The following is a 12,687-nucleotide window of genomic DNA, read 5'->3' on the forward strand; positions in this document are numbered from 1 at the left end:
ACAACAAAATCAAATTTTCATGGCTCAAACCCTGAGTTCACCACTTGTCAGGTGTGATCCCTTGGGCCAACTTCAGTATTTCCTGGGCCTTTGATTCCTGTGTGTGTGTGTGTGTGTGTGTGTGTGTGTGTGATGTGTGTATGTGCACATCAAATCACCTGGAACTGGAACTGGAATTAGAGACAGTCTGAACTGCCATGTCAGTCCTGTGAATTAAACCCCAGGGTCGTTTCGTTAAGAACAGCTAGTAGCATTTCTCCAGCCCAGTTCCTAAGTCTTAAAACATGGTGGGAAAATGTTTCTGTATAAAAAGAAAGCTAAGCATGGTGACAAACACCTTCGATCTCAGCACTCAGGATGGAGGCAGAGGCAGGAGGATTCTGTGAGTTTGAGCCTGCTTGGTCTACACAGGGAGTTCCAGAACAGCGAGGGCTAGAGAGAGATCCTGTCTCAAAAAGCAAAACAGCAGCTAGATGGTGATGGCGCACGCCTTTAGTTTCTGTACCCAGGAGGCAGAGGTGGGTGGATCTCTGAGTTTGAGGCTAGCCTGGTCTACAGAGTAAATTCCAGAACAGCCACATAGAGAAACCTGTTTTGAAAAACAAAATAGTAAAGAAGGAGCACACACTGATCCTAGTGGCTAATGTTTATAACGCCTTTAACGTTCAGCAAATAACTTCTGCCTGTGTATATACACCTATTGAGAGCCACAATATTGAGTGTGCCTTACAATAGGCCATAATATACTACAGAATGAGTTTTATTTCTTTTTTTTTTTTTTTTTTTTTTTTTTTTTTTTTTTTTGGTTTTTTGGATTTGGTTTTTGTCGAGACAGGGTTTCTCTGTATAGTCCTGGCTGTCCTGGAACTCACTCTGTAGACCAGGCTGGCCTCGAACTCAGAAATCCACCTGCCTCTGCCTTCCAGAGTGCTGGGATTACAGGCGTGCGCCACCACCGCCCGGCCGAGTTTTATTTCTTTATTTTTGAAATTGGATCTCACTATGTAGACTAGCTAGACTGGAAGTCAATCTAAAAAGACCAAGCTAGTCTTGTACTCACAGAAATCTACCTTGCCTGCCTCTGCCTCCTGAATCCTGGGATTAATGGCCTGTGCCACCACACCTGGCTTCAATTTATATATAAACACACACACACACACACACACACACACACACACACAGAGAGAGAGAGAGAGAGAGAGAGAGAGAGAGAGAGAGAGAGAGAGAGAATCAAATATATATTCAATTCAATATTAAATTGTATATATACTTTTTAAAATAACTTTTTATGTTTGGGTATTTTGCTTGCATGTATATCTATGCATCACATGTGTGTCTGGTAACTGCAGAAGCCAGAAGGTGGTATTGGATCCCCTGAAACTGGAGTTACAGGTGGTTCTGAGATGCCATGTGGAGGCTTAGAATCAAACCAGGGTCCTCTGAAAGAACAGCCAGTGCTCTTGACCACTGAGCAGCTTCCTAGCTCGATCTGGCTTGAATTTTAAAGGAGATAGATATGGTGGCTCATGACTTTAATCTCAGCAACTGAGAAGGTAGAGGCAGGGGGATCTTAGTGAGTTCAAGGCCAGCTGCATCTATATAGAAAATATCCAGGCCAACCAGGGATATGTAGTGTGCAAACCTTGCAATATCCAGTTCTCAAAGAAAGAAGAAAGAAAATGATACTATAGCCACGGAGACACTTAACTTTCTAGAAGCTGATCAGATAGTCTAACTTGGTGACATACTTGCAAATGAAGCATTTTGGAACTGGGGCAGGAGGATAAAAGGTTCACAGCTAGCCTGAACTACATGAATATTAGAGGTAAGCCTGGCCGAGGCAGGTGCTTTAACACAAGAGCTGGATTTCTTGATTTCTTTCACCTTTTGAGCAGGGTTTTCACCAACCTTCCCAGGCTCACCTTGATTTCACTCTGTAGTCCAGGCACACATGGAATTTGTGATCTTCTTGCCTCAGACTCTGGAATAGCTGGAGTTACAGGCCTGTGACACTAGGTCTGGCTCAGGCATCACATTTCTAAATGTTAGAAAAATTAGTTGCAAGCATTTCCTCCACTAGTCAAGAGACAGGGTGAAACTGAGTTTTGATTTTAGTGGAAACAGACATGCTTGAAATGACATGAAGCTGTAATATGGTCAAATAGTGATTTCCATTTTTTTCCCTTTGAGGTAGGGTCTCAATATTGTAGCCTTGGCTGTCCTTGAACTAACCAGGCTGCCCTTCTAAAGAGAAATCCCCTGCTTCTGCCTATGTGCTGTGACTAAAGGTGTGCACCAGTAAATTGGGCTTAGTGATTTCTATCTTGATACTAGTCTGATGCAACCCAAAGGAAGATCAATGTTATGACAGTATTACAAGTCTTACTGAAATAGCTGTATGATGCAACTTCTATAGCAAGGATGGAGCTGACTGAGTCACTAACATAAACTTTGAGGAATGAGAAAGGAAAAAAATTCCTGAACACTGATTCATAGGCTCAGCCCTTTAGTGAACTGTGTGTGTGATGTTTCAGTAGTGGCTGCACAGTGTACTTATGAAGCTCAGAATACATTTAATAGGAATACTGAAGTCATTCCCTGCCTGTAATAAATGGTCCAAGCATCCTTCATAAGCATGTATATAAGCACCTGGAAGGCAGAAATGGTGGACCTGTGAGTTCAAGGCCAGCCTGGTGCACATGTTGAGCTCTGGGCCAGGGGACAAATGTCAGTTGTCTGGCCCGCACAGATTCAAGTCCCATGGTAGTGCATGCCTATGCCTGATGTTCTCAGCACTTGGGAGGTACAGATAGAAGGAACAGAAGTTCAAAGTCACTTGCTACACAGTGTTTGAGGACTGCTGGGGTGGCCTGAGTCCCTGTCATTAAACAAACAAACAAACACGGGGGAATCAATAGCATAAGCTATGAAGTAAAATAAACCAGGTTATTAATTCTACCCTCAGCGCTTATCAATCAATCATTCTAGCTATTTAATCACTTTTGGTCACAATTGTCTCTTCTGGAAAATGGAAAAGACATACCAAGAACTGATTATGACTAAACGACACATGGAGGATCAGTAGTTTTAGGCTGGCTTGGGCCTTGGGTACAATGCCTCTCCAAATAAACAAATAAAACAATGAAGTACATTATACGCTTAAGCAGTAACTTGTTTTGTTTGTCCCCCCAGCATACTATTATACAATAGTAAAACATCAGCAAGACTTTTTTGTCTGCTAAATGTCTTTAGCATTATCAGACCTAGTCCAAGAGTCGTGTAGGAAGGTGTCCGGAAGGAGGGAATAAGGAAGGACTTGTAAATAATAACTTGAGTCATAAATGGAAATGCTAGACCTGGTTAGGGAATTTAAGGGGGTACACGCTAGAGAGAGAGGGAAAAAGATATATCTCATGGTGGAAAGTGCTCGTTTGACCATAGAACAGAATATCCGCGGCAGAGAAGGGCTCTGGACTAGGTTACACAAATTGGCCACACCGATCCTGGGACTTAAGCCCGGGAAAGCGAAAACTGGAAAGGCCTGGAAAGACACACACAGCTAGCCTGGGGGTGAAGAAGAAACATGGTTAACTGAGAAGAGCCAAGATTCTCAGCGAGGCAGAACCCAGATCAGGCCCCAGCTCGAGACGTGCAGGCCGGGTGAGTAACAGGGCCTGATCGCTGGGACACCCGAGAACGTGCGGAGGCTGGGAAGGGCGATCACAGCATCACAGCTGAGGCCGGGCAGCTCAGGACGCGAGGGAATCTACGAGGACAAAGGCCGCGTACTTCTTCGGAGTGAGAGACAGATAAGGAGGACAGAAGTCCCACAGCCCCGAGGGAACTGACGCGCAGATCCCGCTCCAGTCCCCGGGGGCCCGGCGTGACGGGAGGACCTGAACGGTTACCGGCGGAAACGGTCTCGGGGTGAGAGGTCACCCGAGGGACAGGCAGCTGCTGAACCAATAGGATCAGCACTCAGGGCGGATGCTGCCTCTCATTGGCGGCCGTTAAGAATGACCAGTAGCCAATGAGTCAGCCCGAGGGGCGTAGCAGTGACGTGAGTTGCGGAGGAGGCCGCTTCGAATCGGCAGCGGCCAGCTTGGTAGCATGGACCAATCAGCGGCCTCCAACGAGTAGCGACTTCACCAATCGGAGGCCTCCACGACGGGGCTGTGGGGAGCGTATATAAGGCGAGTCGGCGACAGCGCGCTGGATACTGGCCGAGACAACACAGACGGAGAGACTTAGGCTTTTGCGGGTGCGAGAGGTAAGCGCCGCGGCCTGCTTCTAGGCCTACCCTGAGTCTGGTTCGTGGCTCCTCCTGACCCCGAGGTCCCTGTCGCCCTCAGATCAGAACCGCCGTCGCGTTTCGGGGCTGCAGCCTGTTGCTAGACTCTTGAGACTCCGGACTGACTGCTGAGCGACTGGTCCAGGGCGCCGGCAAGATGAAGTTCACTGTGGTGGCGGCGGCGCTGCTGCTGCTGTGCGCGGTGCGGGCCGAGGAGGAGGACAAGAAGGAGGATGTGGGCACGGTGGTCGGCATCGACTTGGGGACCACCTATTCCTGGTAAGTGGCATTCGTCGGAGGGGGGGGGAGTGGGGCGTGGCCTCCGGGGCTAGCGTGAGAAAGTGAGGTGCTGATGTCTTTTCTGTGGGGTTTCCCCGTCAGCGTCGGTGTGTTCAAGAACGGCCGCGTGGAGATCATAGCCAACGATCAGGGCAACCGCATCACGCCGTCGTATGTGGCCTTCACTCCCGAAGGGGAGCGGCTCATTGGCGATGCGGCCAAGAACCAACTCACGTCCAACCCCGAGAACACGGTCTTCGACGCCAAGCGCCTCATCGGGCGCACTTGGAATGACCCTTCGGTGCAGCAGGACATCAAGTTCCTGCCATTCAAGGTCGGACCCGGTTTTTTTCTTATGCTGATGGGGGGCGGCTGGGGTGACTGGATGGAGTATTTAGGGGTTGCGACTTGGGCGGAAAAACACAGTTCAAAGAACTTACTTAAAAGGATGTGGTCGGAATTTATGTAACGGTTTTACATGTAGTCGTTTTTAGTGTGTTATAAAACGTGACACACTGTTACACTGTCTAGAAGTTGAAACAGACTAAAACTGTCTGCAATACAGCTGTGCTCAGTTTTAGTTGCGATTCCCCCCAAGGGACCGAGATGAATGGGAGAAAGGAAATGGATTTTTTTTTTTTTAATCATTTGTGGTATCATTGTTTCCACTTCGGAAAAATTACCTTTAAATTACTTTATGCCATAGGTGGTTGAAAAGAAAACTAAACCATACATTCAAGTTGATATTGGAGGTGGGCAAACCAAGACATTTGCCCCAGAAGAAATTTCTGCCATGGTTCTCACTAAAATGAAGGAAACTGCTGAGGCATATTTGGGAAAGAAGGTAAGTTACGTGTGGAACCGAGTTGAGTGTTTGATTGCAGTTGCTCCCCTTGCATGACTTGTGTAGGGAAGTCTGGCTTCAACTTATGTTAGAGTTTTGTGGGAGGTCAAGGTAAATGCTAGTCGTAAGTTATCACTGCTTAGTTCTTTTTTTTTTTATATTTATTTTATTTATTATATGTAAGTACACTGTAGCTGTCTTCAGACACTCCAGGAGAGGGAGTCAGATCTCATTGCAGATGGTTGTGAGCCACCCTGTGGTTGCTGGGATTTGAACTCAGGACCTTCGGAAGAGCAGTCAGTGCTCTTGACCATTGAGCCATCTCTCCAGCCCTCACTGCTTAGTTCTAATGAGTGTATGATTTAGCAGTAAACTGACTTAGAAACTGTTGTGGCTTGACTAGTTGATAAGAGTGACAGAGAAGTAACAACACAGTATACTTAGCTCATCTTGTTGTTCTCCTAGGTTACCCATGCAGTTGTTACTGTACCAGCTTACTTCAATGATGCCCAACGGCAAGCAACCAAAGATGCTGGCACTATTGCTGGGCTGAATGTCATGAGGATCATCAATGAGCCGTAAGTATGGGACCCAGAGCTCCCGCATATTTGCCGAGTAGTGGGACTGTGAACCTGACCAAGCTTTCTTGCCTCCTCTTCATTCTCACAGTACAGCAGCTGCTATTGCATATGGCCTGGATAAGAGAGAGGGAGAAAAGAACATCCTTGTGTTTGACCTGGGTGGTGGAACCTTCGATGTCTCTCTTCTCACCATTGACAATGGTGTCTTTGAAGTGGTGGCCACTAATGGAGATACTCATCTGGGTGGGGAAGACTTTGATCAGCGGGTCATGGAACACTTCATCAAGCTGTACAAGAAGAAAACTGGTAAAGATGTTAGAAAAGACAACAGAGCTGTGCAGAAACTCCGGCGTGAGGTAGAAAAGGCTAAGAGAGCCCTGTCTTCTCAGCATCAAGCGAGGATTGAAATTGAGTCCTTCTTCGAAGGAGAAGACTTCTCAGAGACCCTTACTCGGGCCAAATTTGAGGAGCTGAACATGGTATGTATGCTCCTTGACAGTGCTAATGGGACCCGCTTAGACTGTAGAATTTGGGATATCTGAATGCAGGATAACTAAAAATGCCTGAGTAGTCAGCAACACAGTAGTAACCATGCCTTTCTTTTCTTTTTTGCTAGGATCTGTTCCGCTCTACCATGAAACCTGTCCAGAAAGTCTTGGAAGACTCTGATCTGAAGAAATCTGATATTGATGAAATCGTTCTGGTTGGTGGATCTACTCGAATTCCAAAGATTCAGCAACTGGTGAAAGAGTTCTTCAATGGCAAGGAGCCGTCCCGGGGCATAAACCCAGATGAAGCTGTAGCATACGGTGCCGCTGTCCAGGCTGGGGTCCTGTCTGGTGATCAAGATACAGGTAGGTTATTGTCACTGTGTCTTTATATGTTTGAGTAGCTTGATGGGAAGACTGTTGCTTTAGGAAGCTCTTAGGACTAACAGGGAAGAAAGGTACAGTGACTTAGGTCAGGCTTAGTTAAGATCATTGGCAACTGTTAATTCATTTTTCCTAAAGTGTTTGTGGTTAGAGCCTAGGCAAATGACAGTGGGGAAGATGGCAAGAGTTCATTGTGAGATTACTTGGTGGTGTTCTTAGGACTCGAAATAAAACCAAACCTGATTAATGTTTCTTTGCAGGTGACCTGGTACTGCTTGATGTGTGTCCTCTTACACTTGGTATTGAAACTGTGGGAGGTGTCATGACAAAACTGATTCCAAGGAACACTGTGGTGCCCACCAAGAAGTCTCAGATCTTCTCCACAGCTTCCGATAATCAGCCAACTGTAACAATCAAGGTCTATGAAGGTAATAATAACTTACATGCACAAATATTGTACCATTATTGTTTTGAAAGAATGTGACTTTGGGTTTAACAATACTGTTAAACTGCTCAGGGAAAGAAGTATCTTTTGTAATTCAAATGAAGAGGTGTTTTGTTGGACCAGTGTTGAATTTTAGATTCAGTACTTAGCATTCATCTTCACTAGCTTTTGTAATACAAGGAGAGAGGGGTTTACAATGCTTTTAAGAGCTGAAATTCAGTTAAGAGCAGTAGCATCCAGTGAGTTGCTGCTCTTGGTCCAGTGCCCCCTATAAATTCTAGCAAGTTGAAATGTAGGGATCCCAGTACTCTAAGGCTTGTCAATAACAAGTTTTTTCTGTTTTTACTCTAGGTGAACGACCCCTAACAAAAGACAATCATCTTCTGGGAACATTTGATCTGACTGGAATTCCTCCTGCTCCCCGTGGAGTTCCCCAGATTGAAGTCACCTTTGAGATAGATGTTAATGGTATTCTTCGAGTGACAGCTGAGGACAAAGGTACAGGAAACAAAAACAAAATCACAATTACCAATGACCAAAACCGCCTGACACCTGAAGAAATTGAAAGGATGGTTAATGATGCTGAGAAGTTTGCTGAGGAAGACAAGAAACTCAAAGAGCGCATTGACACCAGGAATGAATTGGAAAGCTATGCTTACTCTCTCAAGAACCAGATTGGAGATAAAGAAAAGCTGGGAGGTAAACTTTCTTCTGAAGATAAAGAAACCATGGAAAAAGCTGTAGAGGAAAAGATTGAATGGCTGGAAAGCCACCAGGATGCGGACATTGAAGACTTTAAAGCTAAAAAGAAGGAACTAGAAGAAATTGTTCAGCCAATTATCAGCAAACTCTATGGAAGTGGAGGCCCTCCCCCAACTGGAGAAGAGGATACATCAGAAAGAGATGAGTTGTAGGTGCACTGATCTGCTAGAGCTGTAATATTGTAAATACTGGACTCAGGAACTTTCGTTGGGAGAAAATTGAGAGAACTTAAGTCTCGAATGTAATTGGAATCTTCACCTCAGAGTGGAGTTGAAAATGCTATAGCCCAAGTGGCTGTTTACTGCTTTTCATTAGCAGTTGCTCACATGTCTTGGGGTCAGGGAGAGGAGGAATTGGCTATTTTAAAATTCTGGAAAAAGCTGGGTCAGGGTGTGTGTTCACCTTGGATATGTTCTATTTAACAATTGGGTCATGCACATGTGGTGTAGGAACTTTTTTCTACCATAAGTGACACCAATAAATGTTTGTTATTTACACTGGTCTAATTTTTTGTGAAAAGTTTGTAATTATATCCATCTTTTATTTTAGATAACTAAAATTTAAGACTGGATTCTCGGGTGTGTCTTTCTTATGTGGGCAGGGGAGTGATGCTGTGGGGTGGTACCTCTTCCTGGAGATTTATCTAGCTTTATAGCAATGTAGAGATGTTTGCTGTTTACTCCCCTAGGCAAGGGTTATTTCAGGGTGCCCAAGTCCAGTTCTCTTGAACATGGTTGAAATCTACTTTCCCTTTGTAAAATTGCTTTCTGGGTTTTTAGTTTCTCAAGGTAAGGTCTCTAGCTCTGACTGTCTTTAAACTCAACACTATAGACCAGGCTGGCCTTGAACTCAGATCCACCTGACTTTCCTTCCTAGGAGCTGGGATTAAAGTATGCACCACCATGGCCCTTTCTGACTTTTGTTACAAGTAGTACTGTGGTGCTGGAATCTCTTAATGAATTGATCATGTTCCAGGCTGTGGCAGGAGTGTGTTTAGTCCAAGCCCAGTCTAGGGAACTGAGGCTGATGCATCCTCAAAGGTGGGCATTGCCTGGGACTAGTGTGAAGTCCTTGTGTTAATAATCCTCTGGACTGGAAAAAAGTTGAAATACACTTGTATTTTATATTTTGTGGTGTACCCACAGGCCCTTGATATACTAAACACTCTGTATCATTGGGTAGTATTTAGTTTGTGATTTATATTTCAAGATGTATAGTTGAAAGTGTATAGTGGCACACCTTTGATCCCAGCGTTCAGGAGACAGAGGCAGGAGATCTCTGAGGCCAGCCTGTTTTATAGAGTGAGTTCTAGGCAAGCCAGGGCTATGTAGAGAAAAAACCAAAAACGCTGCATATTTAACATCTTGAGGATTTACTTACCTCAATTGGTAGAGCACTTATCCAGCATGCATGAAGGCCTGGATTTGATACCCAGCACCACATACTGGGTGTAGTGGCTCAGGCTGGAGGCAGAAGGATTAATGAAACACCAGATTCAGTTATGTAGTTCATGAGAACTACATGAACCAAAATATGCTCTGAAACCTAATTTGGTCAGAACCTTTTCTTACTGGTATAATGGTAGGGTATATATGGTAACCCTGAGATTACAAGCATCAGTTGATAGTCAAAGGACTGACTGGTTGAGAGGATGGTTTAGATTGGCTCCCTCAGCAAAGTAATGATCTAGGTAATCTTTTATTTTGTTTTTTTGGATTTGGTTATTTTTTTCGAGACAGGGTTTCTCTGTATAGCCCTGGCTGTCCTGGAACTCACTGGCTGGCCTCCAACTCAGAAATCCGCCTGCCTCTGCCTCCCAGAGTGCTGGGATTACAGGCGTGTGCCACCACCGCCCGGCGGTAATCTTTATGATCAATGAGGATTTTTCTTGTGTGTGACTACATTGCAACTTTTTATTAACAGTACATTTGGAAGGAGATAATGCAAATACTGTTGTTAGCATTTTCCCAAGATCAAGAAGCCAGCTTGGTGGTTTTAAGATCTGAGCCCTGTCCTCCCCAGCTGCAGCCACAAGCAGTGGGGTTTATTCTGGTCTTGCAGACTTGACTTGGCTCAGTTGCCCAGGAGAATGCTCTCACTACTCACTACTCAAGATTTAAATGTCTAAGGCCAAATATGGTCAAAGATTTGAGTTTAAGAATGATTTGCTGATCATAAAGGTGTATAAAAACTATCTTCTGTTAGAACCAAATGATGAAGCATACTTTTTTTTTTTAATTGACTTATTTTTTGAGAGTGAGTCTTGATCAGTGAAGATTTTTGTCCAGTGCTAAACGTGAAATTCAGTATTGCAAAAGATAAGTGTTTTCTAACTGGGCACCGGCTGTCAGCTGTCTCACTCTTGAGCTTCATTTTTGTACACTATCTGGTACATTTTGAACCCAATTTGGTGGCTCATGCTACTAGTTCCTACACTCAGGAGGCTGGCTGAGGCAGGAGAATTATAGCAAGTTCATAGTTACACTGTGAGAGCCTTCGTCGTCTGTCTTACTCCCATTCACCCTTCCTAAAAGGGGGAGGGGGCATGATAGCACATGTCTGTAATCTGAACACACTGGGACACTGAGGCAGGAGGATGACAAAATTTGAGGCCAGCCTATGCTGTCAGATTTTTGTCTCAAATACAAGTATTTGGGGCCAAGTCAAATGTTAAAATTGATTTGTACTGCCTCATGCTGGGTCCAGGGATAGTTAATAATAAGAGTCAGTCTTCATCCTTTGTCCCCCATTACCAGCACGCCTTTAAAAGAAACCAACACATCAGGGTCCTACTATGTAGACATATACTACCACACTCAGCTTTTTTTTCTTTTTAAGGTAGGTAATTGCTCACATCTGAGCAAGGTTTAGGGACGTATATATTCTGTGAACACCAACCATTATGTTTATGAGCCGAATAAGGATCTCACATACTGCTCTTGTCTATACTTATTTTTTTTTAAATTTAGATTATTTGTATGAGTGTTTTGCCTGTAGAGTGTCAGGCATCTGGATGCCTGGAACTGGGATTACAGGGAGTTGGCAGCTGCCATGTGGGGTTTGGGAACTGAACCTGGGTTTTCTGTAAGAACCAAGAGCTCTTCACCCCCCCCCCCCCCAGCTTTGAGTGTATTTTTATTGAACATTTGTTTTCTAAACTCTTTGGCACAGTTTTCTGGGGGCATTCCGACTGCCACATTACAAGTCAGGAGAGAGCTTGTTTGTGATGCCAATTTTAAGCATTTAAATTTTGGTTTGGGTTGTGGCTTTTTCTGTCTTTGAAGTCTGCATTTTATTTGTAACAACTGTACTTTTATTTTTCTATATCCTCTAACTCCAGAGTTTTCTTCCTTCCTCCTCACCCATAGCTACATTCACAGCTGAACCATAGGATCAGGAAAGGTGCCTTGATGAAAAAGTCAGGACAGGAGCTCTGACCACATCAGTGTTTTCCCTAGAATAATTAAAATGAAACCAAACCTAACCTCAACAGCGTCTTTCCTCATTTAAAAAAAATTGTGCAGCCAGAACTTCAGTTAGTTTATGAGATGCAACATCAAACCTCTTTGTTTTCTGGGAAAAAGAAACTGCAATGACTTGAAGTTGAGAATGTGGGTACCACCTCACTCACACACACTCATTCTCAGACTGTGAAATCCCCCACGCACCTTCTCAAGAGCACACAGACAGTACCAAGTGCAACGGTACAGTTAAGGTAGGCTCAAGACCCGGGCTCCATCTTTCTTCTCAGTAGCAGGGGCCAGGCTCCCTTTCACAACACAGCCCCACGGGGGAACCCCGGTCCTCCTCTCCCACATCAGTCACCCATTCGGCACCGGCCAAAACAGGAAAGCTAGTTCTAGTCTTCCCTGGGAAGAGACAGCTTTTTTTTGTTTGTTTGTTTTTAATGAGTAAGTAAATCCATGGCTTCTCTGTTCTAAGATGGCTGTGGTGTTTTTCAAGCCTCAGTCACTCATTCTCTCATTTCCAAACATTCAGCATCCGTGCACACTCCTCACTTCTGGGTTTTTTCAAAAGATTGGAGATTTCCAGTGGGGGTCTCAGGTCATCATCCCAATGGTACCAGATCAAGCTTCTGTTCTTCAGTTTCCTCAGTTCCTTTGTTGCCCATGTGGCAAGGGTCTTTGCTTTGTTAGTCTTTGGTCTCCGCCCTTCAGTTACTAGTTCATGAGTCATTGGCCGAGCTTCTACTAATTTCGGTACATGCTCCCCAAATGCTGTACACAAGTCCCCTATCAGTCCAGCAGCGCAGGCCACCACTCCATCCGTATGATCCTCATCTCCCGCAATGTCATCAATAAAAGACAAAATAAATTCTACTCTGGGTTGTACCAGCATTACATCCAGGTGTACGTTGTCCTGATCTCCCTTCAATCCCTGGACGATGCCTGCATAAGCTCCCAAGCAGCTCTCTCTCAGCTCATTCAGATCACCCACCATGTCCAAGTCTGACTTGTCCACCTGGCCTTGGGAGGCCTGCTGCAGAGGATTCAAGACAACCTCTAAGTATTTTTTAAACGTTCCACCAATGGCAAGAACAATATCACCAAACACAGACAGAATCTGTGGCTTCACAGAGCTGTGGAAGTTCT

The 12,687-nt window shown here is 44.8% G+C and overlaps 1 protein-coding gene across 1 annotated transcript; it reads left to right on the forward strand.

Annotated features, from left to right (window-relative positions):
* Positions 1–4,158: 4,158 nt before the first annotated feature.
* Hspa5 (heat shock protein family A (Hsp70) member 5) lies at positions 4,159–8,569 on the forward strand. Its single transcript, XM_052182268.1, has 9 exons — positions 4,159–4,270; positions 4,353–4,570; positions 4,673–4,904; positions 5,277–5,414; positions 5,880–5,992; positions 6,084–6,474; positions 6,612–6,849; positions 7,128–7,295; positions 7,664–8,569. Exons 2-9 carry the CDS (start codon positions 4,449–4,451, stop codon positions 8,224–8,226), a joined length of 1,965 nt encoding a protein of 654 aa, XP_052038228.1. The 5' UTR covers positions 4,159–4,270; positions 4,353–4,448; the 3' UTR covers positions 8,227–8,569.
* Positions 8,570–12,687: the final 4,118 nt, after the last annotated feature.

The sequence above is a fragment of the Apodemus sylvaticus genome, chromosome 5 (assembly GCF_947179515.1).
Source record: "Apodemus sylvaticus chromosome 5, mApoSyl1.1, whole genome shotgun sequence".
Lineage (NCBI taxonomy): Eukaryota > Metazoa > Chordata > Mammalia > Rodentia > Muridae > Apodemus > Apodemus sylvaticus.

Coding starts and splice junctions, on each gene's coding strand:
- Hspa5 (XM_052182268.1), top strand. CDS start 4,449: ATGAAGTTCACTGTGGTGGCGGCGGCGCTGCTGCTGCTGTGCGCGGTG. Junction 6,475..6,611: donor AATTTGAGGAGCTGAACATG/GTATGTATGCTC, acceptor CTTTTTTGCTAG/GATCTGTTCCGCTCTACCAT. Junction 7,296..7,663: donor AACAATCAAGGTCTATGAAG/GTAATAATAACT, acceptor TTTTTACTCTAG/GTGAACGACCCCTAACAAAA.